Genomic DNA, 16361 nt, shown 5'->3' with positions numbered 1-16361 from the left:
CCAAAAAAGGTTAGTTGGAAAGGCAAGAGAAGCATAGAAAAAAAAGGGACATATAGAAAGCACAATGTAATATGATTAATAAAAGTTCAAATATATGTCAGTAATTATAGTAAGTGTAAATTTACTGAAGTCCCGGTTTAAAGATAAGTATTATAAGATTAGATAAAAAATTTAGCTGAAAGGAAGTTGAGATAGCTGTACTGAGATTAGGTAAATATCAGTAGGGTTCCTGGGTGGCTCCATTGGTTAAGCATCCAACGTTGGCTCAGGTCATGATCTCACAGCTCGTGAGTTCACACCCTGCGTGAGTTCACACCCTGCGTCAGGCTCTGTGTTGATGGCTCAGAGGCTGGAGCCTGCTTTAGATTTTGTGTCTTCCTCTCTCTCTGCCCCTCCCTTGCTTGTACTCTGTGTGTCTCTCTCTCTCATAAATATTTTAAAAAATTTTAAAAATAGATAAAATAAACTTTAGGACAGATGGCAGTTTAGACTATGTTCGCTAGCCAGAATACAATTAAGTGAGAGGTCAGTAGCAAAAAATGCATTTAAAAAAATGCGACTAAATTTCCATTTGGAAATTTAAAAATACTTCTAAATAAGTCATGGATCAAAGAAGAAATCATAATGAAAATTAAAAATTCATAAAATCAAACACTAATAAAAATAGATTACACTTTGTAGGATGCAGTGAAAATAATATCTTGAGAAAGTCTTAAGTATTTCTTACAATAGAAAAGCAAAGAAGAAAATTAATAAGCAGTGGTCCCACTTAAGAACCCAGTTACATAACTGAGTATTTACCCAAAGAAAACAAAAACACTATTTTTTTAATGTTTATTTTTGAGAGACAGAGTGCGAATGGGGGAGGGGCAGAGAGAGACGGAGACAGAATCTGAAGCAGGCTCCAGGCTTTGAGTTGTCAGCACAGAGCATGATGTGGGGCTTGAACTCATGAGCCATGAGATCATGACCTGAAATAAAGTTGGACACTTAACTGACTGTGCCACCCAGGCACCCCCCAAAACACTTTTTTTGAAAGGATATTACACCCCTCTGTTTATTGCAGCATTACTTACAATAGCCAAGATATGAAGGCAACCCAAGTATCCATTGGTATATAAATGGATAAAGCTGTGGTGTGTACACACATTTGCATGCACACACACACACTTTATGGAATATTAGTCATAAAAAAGGATGAGATCTTGCTATTTGCAACAACATAGATGGACCTAGATGGTATTACGCTAAGTAAATATAGAGAACAAATAGTTGGTAGGGGCAGGGAGGGCGGCTTGGGCAAAATGGTGAAGGGGAGTGGGAGATTCAGCCTTCCAGTCATGGAATGAATAAGTCAGAGGATAATAGGCACAGCACAGGAAATATAGTCATATTTGTACTATAATTTCAATGGTACTGTAATAGTGTTGTATGGTGACAGATGGTAGCTACACTGGTGGTGGGCATAGCATAATGTAAAGAATTGTCAAATCACTATGTTGTACACCTGAAACTAATGTAACACAGTGTGTCAGGTATATTTCAACAAAAACAAACAATCCCACCCCCCCAAGGGGCGCCTGGGAGGCACAACTGGTTAAGCATCCAACTTTGACTCAGGTCATGATCTCATGGTTTGTGGCTTCGAGCCCCACATTGAGCTCTGTGCTGACAGCTCAGAGCCTGGAGCCTGCTTCGGCTTCTGTATTTCCCTCTCTCTGCCCCTCACCCACTGGCGCTCTGTCTCTCTCTCAAAAATAAACTAAAAAAAACCAAAAACAACAAAAACTCCCCAACCAAAAATACATTAGTTATAATTTGGTTTACCTATAAATATGTCACATTGCGTATTTTAAGAGCTAAAGAAGAATCTGTTCAGATAATTATAGATTAACTTTTTTTTGAGAGAGAGAGATTCTGAGTGTAAGGTGAGGAGGGGAGCAGAGAGAGAGAATCCCAAGCACACTTCACGCTCAGTGGAGAGCCTGATGCAGGCCTTAATCCCATGACCTTGGGATCATGACCTGAGCCTAATCGAGTCAGACGCTCAACTGACTGAGCCACCCAGGAGCCCCTAGATGACCTTTTTTTGAATGCACAGGCTAATAAATTCAATTTAACATTGTTAAGAAAAGTCAATTATGTAAAAAGAAGAAAAAAATTATTCCACCACCGTTTTTGTATATGTCATTCCCATCTCTCTATATACTTATTTTAAATAGAAATGTGATTATATTTTGTGATATTCTTGTTTCACTTAATAGCATTTTTAATTACACTTCCATGTAATCAAAGAGTTTTCATTACTTACAGCAACTGCATGGTTTTCCATTGCATTCATTACCATAATTGTTCAAATCATGTATTTGATCTCGCCTTTCCCCACATCCTCCCATAAAAACTTATATGAACACTGATCAGGAATAATGTCCTTGTTGACAAATCTCTATGCAAAAATTCTCAGTATTTTGTTGGGGTAATTCTTAGAAGTTTTGGATTAAAGAGTTAGCATAATTATAAAACTTTTTATATAATGTTTGGATGTTAAACAGTTTTTTAAAATTTTATTTACTTTTTAGAGACATTGCCATTGAGAGCTTGGATTTGGCTGTACAGTAACCTTCCTGACAGTAGTTGGAAGAATGATTTCAGCTTTTTAGATTGTACCTGTATAAAATTGTAATTTAAAAAAATCTGGGAATTTTGCATTCTTTTAAAGCTGGGAGTCCGTGAATTTTATAATTTGAACTTAGAGTGACAAATTACAGTGATATCAATCAGACTGTCATCATTTATTGAGTAAATATTTTGAAGTGAATACGCTGCTTTTATCTCTTGCTCTAGCAGGTCCTTACTTCAATCCCCGCTCTCGGCAGAGAATCCCACGTGATCTGGCCATGTGTGTTACTCCAAGTGGCCAGTTTTACTGCTCCATGTGTAATGTCGGGGCTGGCGAAGAGATGGAATTCCGGCAGCATTTAGAGAGCAAGCAACATAAAAGCAAGGTGTCTGAACAGCGGTACAGGAACGAGATGGAGAATCTGGGATATGTATAGTGGCTGTTACATTCAGATAGAGCAGCTTTGCCTGCCTGTTGTTTTGCCTTCTGTCAACATGCCCTGCTTTTGTGGTCCTTTTGATATAAGTACATTCCTCTGCTTAATGTTAATACATGTAACCTGCATTGGTACCATGAGATGTCAAAATTGGGGAAGGTAAAGAATGTGCTTCTTAGGTCATGATGCGTTTTCAGGTCAGTTTGTTGAACTACTTAGAGCATGTGACCTACCTACCCCATGAGAAATAACTTTTTATTTTGACCAAATTCTGGTCAATGAGTAGCCTGATCACTTAGAGCTTTAACTATTTGAGAATTTCACCTTCTATTGCAATTTTAGTTTTATGTACTGTTAAGAATTTTCTTGAGTTCTTCCTTCAGATAACGGTAAAAGCAGGTAAGCAGAGATTTTGGTTTCCCAAGGCTTCTTTGGAACCACCTCAACGCAATGCCTTGCCAGTAGGATATACTATTATAAACTACATTAGGGCCTTTCCCAGGACATGTTTTTCCCTCATCATGTCTTCCCATTATTGCAGTGCAGATTTTCTTGGATTCATACACTTCCAATGTGCTTGTAGACTTCCGGATGGTGAAATTTCATTTCCAGTTGTGGATTTCACTCATTTAAATGCCACCTTTTTCCTTTTTCCCCCCTTCCTTCCCTGCCCCAGTTGAATTAGCTTGTAAAATAAGCTCATTTTCATGCCCCAGCCATATTGTGGGCTTTCCAGGCCCCCCATTCCAATATCCAGTGAGTGTAAGATAGATATGCTATTTTTTACAAAAATATTTTTCAGATGGTTTTAGAGTTATTCACTGATAATAACATGTACTTGTATGATGGTCTTGATCTTATGATATTTGTTTTGGCAAGCTTTTTTTATAAACTGATCCTTACATTTTATTTACGTTCTTTCCTGCCTTGCCAGTTCGTTGGCTGTCCTGAAAAAATACTTTCATAAATAGAGAGGAATTTAAAACAAGTTCATCAAATTTTAGTATCATCATTTGCAGTAGTAAAATACATGAAATTTGATTTCTTTCTTTATAATTCAGCTTCCTTAAAGATAATAGAAATACATTATGGATGGCTTTGGTATCTGATAATTACAACAGTATTATTATTTGTTTTTTTGTTTTTAAACTAAGAAGCTCTAGTTTATGACTAGATTAACTAATGGAGTGCCCTGTGAACTTTCATTAGTTGTATTTTATGTACTTACTATATTTACATGGATAAGACTGGTGCTCATCCATACTTCTTTTGAAAGGCCAAACTCACCAGGAAGTTTATATTGAGTAGTATCTTTGCACTATGGTCAATTCACATTTGATTGCTTGTATTACTAATTAAAAATGAAACTCCTTTTTTCCTTGAGAACTCTGTAAGCAAAGAGGTGAGGAGAAGGAAAGTATCATCATCATTACTCTCCGTTAATACTTATGAACAATTTTTGAGCAATCTGGATCCTTATTTAAAATATAGTTTTGGGATTAACCTCTAGTTCAGTATCAAGCTGCCCTTCTATTGACGTGGTGGTTTTTTGAAAAATAGAATTATTTAGTAATGTTTTTCTCTCCAAAACAGAAGAATGAAATAACATTATTGAGATTCTATCTAGATCTGTGACTCATAGTATAATTCTTTTATATAATTGGTTAGTTTAGGGCAATTTAGAGCTTATTTTATTGGTCAGTAGGTTACTCATTTTGCTGCTAAGTATAATTTTTTGGTAGATTTTAATATAATAGTGCTGGCCACTTGATTCTATAATTATTTAAAAATCTCAGTTTTCCCTCTTTCTCTTTATGTCTTTGTGTGTGTCTACACACACACACACACACACACACACACACACATATTTATGTGATACCATGGAGAAGATTTCATTCGATCCTTATTTCAGATAACGGTAAAGGATTGTTAAGAATTTACAGTTTGTAAAAGTGGCATTCATCTACTTTCCATTTATCCTTTACAAATAAAATTAAAGGAAGGATTTTCTCCACTCTCCCCATTTAACAATCTCATTGCATTTATACAAAAAGCAGTGGACTTAAAGGCCTTGATGTTTTTCCTGGCCTTGCATATTCAGGTTTCCAGTCTCCCAGTGCCCTTAATGGATGTTATGAATGCATAAATGCATTTTCTTTAAAGAAAAAGTTAGATTTATAGTGTTATTTCTTACTTGCTCTGTTTTTTTGCACTAAAAAAGAGCTATGTGTTTGTTTTATATGACACTTTAGATACCATATTGCCTACAATAACTCAGTTTGCTCCTTAATTTCCAAACTGTAGGAAGTTGATAACTTCCATGATCATTTATAGAGGTTACATACACATCCAAAAAAAAAAAAAAATCACAAATCTCTATGACAGTGGGTTGTTTTGGGCTTGTTACCTTGCAATATTTTCCTCTGTTCCATAGGTGAAATAAAGGGTGACAGAGGTTGTCAGAAAGGAAATACCTAAATAAATACATCTCTGCATGGTACAGTTTCTCATATTCATGCATTCCCTGTAGACAGTATTTTTCTCCCTGTTGAAAAAGGCTGTTGTTCCTGCTGCAGTGATATGTGATCTCCATTGGTTTCATTTTGTGAAGTCCAGTCCCGCTCTGTAATGTGCTTTAGAATTCGCACCCCGTGCTCCCCAAGAGTCATGATAGTATCTTTTTATATGCTCTGTACAAGGATGGACAGAGGCCTAAACAATGGAAAACCTTTAGTCAAACAAGTAGATTTCAGTAATCATCTGCAAGAACTCATAACATCAGTCTCTTTTCTCTGTGAATATCTTTGTGTAAGTTGTCATTCAAAGTCAATGTTAGAAGATAACAATTAGAAACCCTTCTTAAAATATTGAGGGTAAGAAGTTGTAAAGGAAAAATTCCATGTTCCAATTAAAAGATTGGATTGCATATGCCTTTGAAGTGTTTTTTTCAAAAAGTTAAGCTATAAAATTGAGTTGCCATGTAATCCTTTTGACGCCACACCGAACAGAAAAATACTCTGTTGGTCTTGTCTTTGTATATTATGTACTGCAACTTGTAAATATGTGCATGTGTTTTTATTACATTTGTCTGCTTGTCTCTTATTGCACTGGATTCTGCAAGATGAATAATATTTTATACCATTCATTTAGAAAAAGTGACTTCTCCAGCTCTTTCATTGTTTCCCCTTATAATTAGTTGATAAACTTAGAAAACCATTTAGGATTTTTGAAACCCTGAGATTGAATGCAGAACCATGACTGTCTGAGATCATCCTTATGTTCCTCTGACTTAAACAAGCTGAAGGGAAGCATGAAGTCTTCTACCTTATTTTACAAGGCTGTTCTATAGAACTGATAATGCTTGCTTATAGCTACCTATCTACACTTTCAAAGAAGATAAAAGGAGAAATATATATTTCATGTTTATATATAAACATATGTATATATAGGGTTAAATCTTCCTCTGTAGATAGATTCTAAGGATTAGCGGTGGGATTTAGGATTCCTTCACTCCTGAATTGGCTGGGACCATGAGCAACGACAATTTGAGGACTGTCTAGTGACCTGTGTAAAAAAAAGAGCCTTACTTGTGTCAGGGGAGACGTGTACCTGCTATGTGGAGTATCCTCTACAGAGAGGCCTAGAGATGGTATATTTGGAACCTATTTTGTTTCCTTAATATCAGGATGTAGGCTGGAAGTGCTCTCTGAAGAACTTGGTGAGGTATATACTAAGACAATAAAGCTTCCTTAGAAATAGAAATATTTTGTCAATATAGGCAAAGGTTTAATGCAGGCTTTTGAACAAATGCTTGAAAAATATTCCACCTTGCAAACCTTTCTTTTTCTTTTTCTTTTTTTTTTTAAACCAGCCAAATCATTGTTCAGGAGTTTCATACATAACAGTTATTACTATTAATCTAGCCGAATGGACAAATAGCTATGTAAATAGCTTCTCATACGACGTTTCTACTGATAGCTGTTTGACCTTTTCTTCCCATTATAAATGGGAGGATCATTTGTAAACTCCCTTTCTGGGTAGCTACCAAAAAAATATACTGGCTTACGGTCCCATGTAACCCTGTCTCCGTTAAGCCCAGAATATGAGTGCCTTTAGCAAGTTTTAGCATTTCACAGAGAGAAGAGATGATAGCATTATTGCCATTAATCACAATTCATAAAACAGAAAAGCTTGGAATAGCAAAGGTCCATGTGAATTGTGTTCTATGTCTTTCTTTTTTTTTTTTTTTTTGCTTAGTGCAATTTCAATTTGATATTGAGTAAAATTGTTAACATTATTGATCAGGAACCATACACCCTGAAAATAAATCAGTTATCCCAGGCTGGCAATAGTCATAGATTATTTTTCACCTTAATCTGTGTTGTATTTATATTTAGTGAATGGTAATGTGGTGGGTTGAGAAGGGCTTGACACTGTTGTTTGGAAAAACTTTATTCCAGTGGTCTTTTCCCAATATCTCTATCCTGGAGAGAGGTGACAATTATTTACTTGCAAATGAGATGTGTGAAGAGACTTATGTTGCCCGTAATACTTACTGTGTTAATTCATCTCTATGGTAAAAGATCTTCATAAATCAGGGTTGAGGCCTTTTACAACACAAATTCCCTACTTAAATGAATTTAAAATTGTAAATTGCCTGGGTACTTTGAGTCTTTAAAACACACTGCTAAATTAATTTTATTGTAGAAATATTAACATTTTCCTTAACATGTTATTATGAAAAATTTTAAACATACATTACAGTTGAAAAAATTTTACAATATATGCACCAGTAAGTTCTACCACCACCATTTTACTAGGCTTGTATGACCACATGTCCGTCCATCCCTCTATCCATCCATCCATGGAGTTTTTTAAAACCTGTATTTCAGTGTAAACTTCAGACAGTACATTTCCCCTAAACACTTCAGCATAGGTGTCATAAACTAGAGTTTATTATTTAAATATTAATATTTTTAAAAAAGCAGTGTATTAGGTTGATAACCTGAACCAAATAACATGCATTTTTATTCTCTTGCGGACTTTAGCTTTCTGGTTTATGTTTTTATATGTGCTTAGCATGAGGGAGGACAGCTCCTTTGCAACCTGAAGTTTTCTGGACTTGGTCACTTTAAATGCTTAGTTGTCATACATTTTTAAATTCCACGATAAGAATTTTTTTTCTTTGCCTGTCTTCTATGATGTGTTTTTGCTGAACTATGCAGCTTCTTTAAAAAACTGTAAATTACCAATTGGAGGTTATTAAATCAGTGTATACCTCACTTCAATCTATTGCTGCTTTTCTCCATGATACCACATCTCTGTCATTACTTTTACCTGCTCTACCAGAATGTAGAGAGGAGGAAAGAGTCAAACCCATAGATGACTAGCAGTTTTAAACAATGCGAGAAGAACAGATTTTGTAGTTTGGAAAGTTGAAACCATTAACTTATTTAGAGCCTTTGAATTCCTGGAGAATTGTAATTGTCCATGCTTCCTCTAGCCATAAGTAGCAGGATCAAAAATGATTGTACTGTACATGAGTTACTGAAATTGTAAGCCTTAGTAAGCATCTTTAGCTTTACTCTAGTACTGTCTAGAAAAAATTTTTTTTGACATATGCCTTTATTTTTATGCCAATTTTTTTGTGGATAAAATCTGAAGAATTTAAGTGACTTGCTCCAGGCCATAAAGACGGAACCAATAAGTCAGAATTGAAACTTGACTATTCCTGATTCATATTCTCGTGCTTGTATGATAAGAATCATGGCTTCCAAAATAACTGAACATTCCTTTGGGGACCTTAAAATGAAAGTATGTACTTTTACTTGTTAGACTTTCATTTTTAGGCATTTCACTATTCTTCGGACTTAAAAGATTTTTTTTTCATGGTCATTTCCTCATTAAGCCAATGTAATTGCTAAAAACCTCATTTCACTGTTGAATACCAACTAATAATGCAGGTTTTATCAGATTTCTTTTTGCATTTAAATAACCTTCACGACTCCCTCCTAACTTTCTCTATGTAAGTGCTTAAGTGACCCCCTCACTAGTGAAAATAAATGTTCGATATCACTGATTCAATGTATATTCTCTACATGATATATTTTTTTAAGGAAAAGTAACCCCATGTGTCAGGATGAGTGATATCCTTGGGCAAAGCATATAGAGCGTCTATTTCTACTCTGCAAATCTGGCATTTATGGGAACAAAACTCTTTTGGAGCGGCTGGTCATTGTTTTGCCTTCTTTCGGTACTTGAGCACCTTTCTGTGGTTTTGTAAATCAGTATGTCATTTTGTAAGACTTTCTTGTTGATTCTGTGTTAATTCGCCTTCACCTTGTGGTATCCTCGGCTGACCATAATTTAGTTTGGGTATGGTATGTCTGCTTTGAAATGCCTTACTAGAGCATGTCTGATTCTGCTCTAAAGCATTCCATGTATCTGCTAGGGCAATAAGTTGCCTCTCTTGGATGTATGCTCTAGATCCAGAAGCAAAACTGATTTTTCTTTCACTGTTAAGGTTGCATTTTAGTGTAGTTATTGTTTTAAAATTAGAGAATAAAATTATAAAAAACCAAGGGAGACTTTAGAACCCTTCACTTAATGGCATGGCCAACTTTTAAAATTGCTTTTGCTATTTCACTAGAACAAGATCTAGTAAAGGATATAGCTAAAAAGCGCCAACCAGAACTGTATGCAATTGGGGTTGTTTCCTAAGATTTTTCCTAAATGTCATATAGGGGTTTAACATCTGTGTATACTGTTGGGGCTAAGTGCCAGTCACTGATTTGGAAATCTGTGTACTCTGGGGCTCTAAAATGGCAAAAGTGTCGCAGGATTAAAACCAGTCAACTGTGGTTTTACACAACTGTGAATTGTGAAATTGAAATTGCTCTTTTGGTTTTATTTTCTTTAGCATATTGAATATAGAAATCCAAAGGTTATTTAAAATTTACACTGCTTATGTTGGTGGCTCATTTTGGCTGTGTATCCTCCCTTATGTACTGATTTCTGATAAAAGCTTGACATTATTATAACAGGCATTTTGTGTTCAATTTAATAAAACATTTTCTGAGTCTTGTCTGCAAATTGTTTGGTGATGAGTTGGAGATCACAGGGAAAAGCACATTGTCAGCACTGAGGCGTTATTTTCAATGCTGACGGTCAGTGGCTGAAGGTTCCCCGTTCAACAGTCTGCACATGATCTGCCAGACTTCTGGAACTCATGCAGAGTACTGTCAGCACTTGGGCTTGTGGTAGAATTGACCTAGCTGCTCACACGCCTTCTTCCATACATCACTGGAGTTAGCTGAGCCTGGAGCAAGTTCTCAGTTTTATTGATGTATTTTAAAATTTATCTTCCCTTCAAATTCTAAGCAACTTTGGGCTTAGCGGGACCATAATCACTGCTTCTGAAAATAAACAATATGAAAAGGCATCTACCCATCAATCTTTTGGGTGTTTCACATATAATGTGCCCTTATAATTAGCTTATATATACAATATATTCTTGGGCTATGGTCATTTAAGTACTCTGGTTTACTGTATGCAATGTGCTTTTGAATTTAAATGCTCATTTTCAAAAGTAGATTATAGGCCTGGAAGGTGCTGTCATGGTTTGTTTAATCAGGATGCAAGACACATACACTTACTGTCGTGGGAAAAATTCTGTGTCTGCAGAAAAAAATGTTTCTGAATGAAGTGAATAAATCACATTGAATCTGTCTGTGTGTTGTAAAAATACTCAAGGCAGCACATTTTATTAAATCATCTTTAAGAGATTTTTAGCTTAAAAGAAACCTATGATAATGGGCATCAAAAAAGAGAGTCTTTAACCATTAGAGCTTTTTCAGCTTTTCTTTCCTCAGGCAATTCTGAAGCTTATTTGCTGAAAGTCTATTCAAGATCAATTCTGGGTGTTATCCTTTACAATTGCCTGTATGTAAAGGACTAGCAATGAAATTTCCCAGTCTGTTATAAATTAATATAAAATTGTAAAGAGATCAAAAATAGATAATTTTGGGATGAGTTTTAAGATTTTCATCATCTCAGTTGAAACTCAATCCACCAAGTTTTATTCCTGCTTGTGGGATATTCATAAACTGTTGAAAAGTGGAAACCTTACAAAAAGATGAAGACAGGCAACAGTTGTGAACTGTAAATATTTAGTAGGGATGTGATTATGAAGCTTTGCCAAAAAAAAAAAAAAGAAAAAAAAAAGCACCTGAAAGTACACTCCATGGTGTGTAGATGCAGCTGTATACATGTGTGTAAGAGGAAAGCTATGGAGATCCATGGATGGAGAGAAAAAAGTGTACAAGGAGGACGTGTACAAAAGTATGTTGTATGTATGTTGTAATGAAGTATGTTCAAAGGAACATGGATATTTGCCACTGGAAGAAATACGTTTCCTCATAGGAGTCTATAACATCTGCTTGGTACTTTGGTTGTCTTTAAGTATGTAATTAGAGCTTCAGATATACTTTGGCTGGCAGCCATCCCTCCAGACAGGAGCAAGATGTCTTTCATACTAGCTTTAATTTTTAATCTTTGCTAATGCCAGAGGCTCTTCTCTATCCCTGTTTTTAAGAAATAACTTACTGGGTTATGGACTTTGACCAAAGGTATCTAGTGCCACCCTGTGGGCTCTCTAAATCTTACAGTTAAACGTGGTTGGTACACTACCTTGGAAGCAGAACCTTTGGCTAAAAACCACCTAGCAGAGGAGAAGAGTTTATATTCCCTAAATAAAGTAAGGACAGACATCATGACTTAGGAGATAACAAGGAGTTTATTCTTTTTACAGCCTGAGCTGCTAAAGTATGCAGCATGGGGAAAATGGTGGATTGGGAATCACAATGCACATGTGTGTTTGTATGATTTTTGAAAATATCTATTGCTTGAAAAGAATCTGTTATTCATGCAGTTTTGGGTATGTAAACAACAAAGATGGAAATTAAATAGAAATAATGATCAATGAGAGCCTCAAATTGGAAGGAGAGAACTAGAATAATCTCTTATCAAAGATTGTTAAAATTATATATAGGAGCAAATGTTACCATATATGTGGAATTGGTGCTGACAATACAAAACTAAACTGTAAAATACAAAAAATTTTCCCACGCATAATTTATTTTGGGGAAAGTGTAATGTTTTCTGCTTCAATAAGCTGGCAATATAGAAGTAGACATATTTTTAAGTCCCTTGTTAAATACTTCAAACATTTAGAAAAAGTGCATGCTAGGGTAATCGGTGCCGATTCTGTCACCTGTGTGCCCCCAGACTCTTTAGTTACTCAGAATTGGGGTATTAAGTGTGATTTCCAGTTATTTATTTTCATTCCTCTTAGTAGCATGGATAACTTAGAGAATTAATCTTCTTTAAAAATCGGTTGAGGTTTTTGAATAGATAAGGCCTGAACTCACCCATGAACTCATATTGCCATGTTTTCCTCTGAAAAACAAACGGCTGAGAAGCAAATGGCGGTTACCAGTTTCTTAGGTATTTTCCAGAGATCTTCTATGCAACATGAATGATGGCCTTCCATACACATTTTTATTTTTCTGGTGATCGGTGTGCCTTGGCAATCATTCTTTACCAGCACATGTGGATCTTACTCTTTTTGACTATGTGGAATTCCCTCGCCTGATTTCCAAAATGTCTTTTATGGTCCTTCTTTGAGTGACCCTCCTTGATTTTTTAAATTAGAAACTTTAAAAAATGTTGGGGTAAAATGTACATAACATAAAATTTATCATTTTTAACCATTTTCAAGCCTACCATTCGGTGGCATTGAGTACATTCACACTATTATACATTGTCACCACCAACTATTTCCAGAACTTTTTAAAATATTCTCACACCACAGCTCCATAACCCATTAAACAATAACACCCACGTCTCCCTCTCTCCAGCCCCATGGCAACCGCCATTTTAGTCTCTTTCTCTATGACATGACTATTCTAGGTAGCTCATACTAGTTGGATCACATACTATTGGTCCTTTTGTGACTGGTTTATTTTATTTAGCATAATATTGTCAAGGTTCATGTGGTAGCATATGTTAACATTTTCTTCCTTTTCAGGCTGAGTGATATTCCAGTGTATGCATTTGCCACATTTTGTATATTCACCTGTCTATGGCTTTTTGAGCTTCTTCACCTTTAGGCTATTGTGAATAATGTTGCTCTGAACATGGGTATATGCTAATTAAAAACTTAAAAATTAGAAATTATTTCATAGATGCAAGGTAGAGAAGATAATGAAATGGACATTCAGGTACTCATCATCGAGCTCCCCAGCACCATCAAATCCTAGCATTTTGCTATATTCTCTGATTTTTAGGAGAATAAAGCTTCAGCTGAAGCCCACTGTGCACCTCTCCCCAGTTCTAATCTTTGTCCCTCCCCAGATAAAGCACAATCTTGAATCTGGTATTTATTATTTTCATGTATATCTTTATATTAATACTATATGTACCCATAAAGAGTACAGTGTTGTTTATGCTTTCAAAATTAACGTAAATGGCATCAAAATGTGCAAATACCTTTGTATTTTTCTTTTTTTCTCAACATCTCGAGATTTATCCATGATGATACATGTAGCCATAGTTTATCCATTTTAAGTGCTCTATAGTGTTCTATTATCTACATATACTGCAATTAATTCATCCTTCTGTTGATGGGACGCTTAAGTTGCTTTCAGTATTTCTTTATTACAAACAATACTGGAGTGAATTTTTTTTTAAGTTTATTTATTTTGAGAGAGAGAGAACATGAGCAGGGGAGGGGCAGAGATAGAGGCAGAGAATTCCAATCAGGCCCTGTGCTGTCAGCAAGGAGTCCAATGCAAGGCACGAACCCATGAACCCCACGATCATGACCTGTCTGAGCTGAAATCAAGAGTAGGATGCTTGGGGCACCTGGGTGGCTTAGTCGGTTAAGCGTCCGACTTTCGCTTAGGTCATGATCTCGCGGTTTGTGAGTTCGAGCCCCACGTCGGGCTCTGTGCTGACTGCCAGCTCAGAGCCTGGAGCCTGTTTCAGTCTGTGACTCCCTCTCTCTCTGACCCTCCCCTGCTCACGCTCTCTCTCTCTCTCCTAGAAATAAATAAAAATATTAAAAAAAAAAGAAGAGTAGGATGCTTAACTGATTGAGCCACCCAGTCGTCCCTACAGTGAATGCCTTTTATATATCTTTACAGGTATATATATGACAGACTCTTAGAAACCAAATCCTAGCAACATCACCTTGGAGCTCATTTGAAATGCACCATCCCAGGGACACCTCGGTGGCTCAGTTGGTTAAGCGTCCAAGTTTGGCTCAGGTCTTGATCTTGCACTATGTGGGTTTGAGCCCCATGTCAGGCTCTGTGTTGACAGCTCAAAGCCTGGAGCCTACTTCGGATTCTCTGTTTCCCTCTCTCTCTGTCCTCCCCTGCTCACACTCCTTCTCTGTCACTCTTTCAAGAATAAATAAACCCTAAAAAATGCACCATCCCAGGCCCTACTCCAGATCCATTGGATTAGACCTTATCTTTAGTAAGGTCTTCCTTTGTGTAAGGTGTCTATCATAGGCATATTGAAGTTGGAGCAGTTGGTCTCAAACTTAGCAGCACACTGGAATCATCTAGGAAGTTAAAAACCCCACAAAACCAACCTTACGCCTGGGTCGTACCCCAGAGACCCTGATTTAATTACTCAAGGTGTGCCCAGTTCTCCAGAGAATTTTAAAAGCTCCTTAGGTGATTCTAATACGTAGCCAAGATTTAGAATGACTGCTTGGACCAAAACAACTATGGCTGCGTTGTATTGTGACTTGGTTTTTGCTGGGATGCCACTCCAGGAAGGAAAGTTTCATCCATAATGGGCAGGCACGTAGATACTATAATGGAATTTCTTAAACTTTTTAATGTTTATTTTTATTTTAGAGAGAGACAGAGCATGAGTGGTGCAGGGACAGTGAGAAAGGGAGACACAGAATATGAAGCAGGCTCCAGGCTCTGAGCTGTCAGCACTAACTGCTGACAGTGGTTAGTGGCTCAACCCACTAACTGCGAGATCATGACCTGAGTGGAAGTCCAATGATTAACCGACTGAGCCACCCCGGTGCCCCTTATAATGGAATTTCTAATCCAGCAAATATCAAAACACTTGAGCAAATGCTTTGTCCTGTTTTCAGTACAATTAGTTTTTAGTCAACAGAGTTTAATTTACTTAAATACTTGTAAGGCACTAACTGTGTATCAGATAATACATAAATACAAAGTGTATTTATGTGACCTAAAGGAACTTTCTCAGAGATAGGAAATTCTTTATTTCCATGACTTAAATTCATGTTCAACCACATAAGTGGGCCTACATATGTTTTCACTATCTGATATTCAACACTTTTGAAGAGGGGAAATACTCCTTAAACTCCCCATTTCCCCAATCCCACTTTTTCCTTCCGAGAGGTAACTGATATTAGCACAATACGTATCCTTCCAAACATTTTTTCCTCCGTATTTCTAAATATGATGTTTTATAATTTATGGAGAGGAATTTCTATGCCCTCTGCTTGTAATATTTATTTAACCTCAAACAGAAATGCCAACCAATATGGACAGAACTCCAAATTTTTAAATTAAGGCCCTTTACCTTGGTCTCCTGGAAATTCTAATTTTCCTAAAACACATTGGGGCCAAACAAAACATATCTGCAAGACAAATTCAGTGCTACGCTGCTGATTTGTGGCTTCTGCTTTAAGAAGGCTTTGATTTAATTCTATAATAGAATTGAAATTATTGGCACTGGGGAACCAGTGAAGATTTTTAGGCAAAATTGCGTGATGGCAAGATTTTCTTTGGAAATATACCCCTTCCTCACATGCTTGGCTTTCGTTCTTCAGCCCATCAGCCCATGAGTTCTGAAGCAGCAGCCACCTGCACTAGGGCAGTTGGGAGGGAGAATACAGGTCTCTCCTGAAATCCAGCACAGGCCGTAGTTTTCCTAACCAGTAGTGGCTTTGCAAAGTCCTTGAGCCCAGAGACAAAAGCTTGCCAGCTACCAAGTGATAAAACAGCGACCACACGCAAAGAAATAAGAAGCTGCTCATTCCCTTTCTTCGGTCCACTAAGACAGACTTGGTAGGAGGGTATGTTGATGAAATGCACAGCAACATTAGGCAATAGGCATTCTGGCAGGACCCATCTGCACAACGCGATGAATATTTCCTAAGGCCCCCGCTGGAAACACAGACCCATTGGCTGGATGTTATCCTGTCAGCAATCAGAGAGTTCCTATTTGCCTATTTTCCACACAGAA

The 16361-nt window shown here is 36.7% G+C and overlaps 1 protein-coding gene across 2 annotated transcripts in view; it reads left to right on the top strand.

Moving 5' to 3' along the window:
* Positions 1 to 5982, top strand: part of ZMAT3 (zinc finger matrin-type 3) — a 28695-nt gene extending 22713 nt beyond the window's left edge. Inside the window, exon 6 of one of the 2 annotated variants that reach the window (XM_039254340.1) lies at positions 2848 to 5982. In XM_039254340.1, the coding sequence (XP_039110271.1) occupies positions 2848 to 3056 (209 nt within the window). In that variant the 3' untranslated portion in view covers positions 3057 to 5982. Of the gene's footprint in view, positions 1 to 2844 lie in introns of both variants that reach the window. The other variant, XM_039254339.1, reaches the window with a different exon arrangement.
* The last annotated feature ends 10379 nt before the right edge of the window (positions 5983 to 16361 follow it).

This window comes from Hyaena hyaena, unplaced genomic scaffold (genome assembly GCF_003009895.1).
Source record: "Hyaena hyaena isolate Hyena2069 unplaced genomic scaffold, ASM300989v1 scaffold_477, whole genome shotgun sequence".
Classification (NCBI taxonomy): domain Eukaryota; kingdom Metazoa; phylum Chordata; class Mammalia; order Carnivora; family Hyaenidae; genus Hyaena; species Hyaena hyaena.
This window is presented reverse-complemented; position numbering and strand designations above follow the sequence as displayed.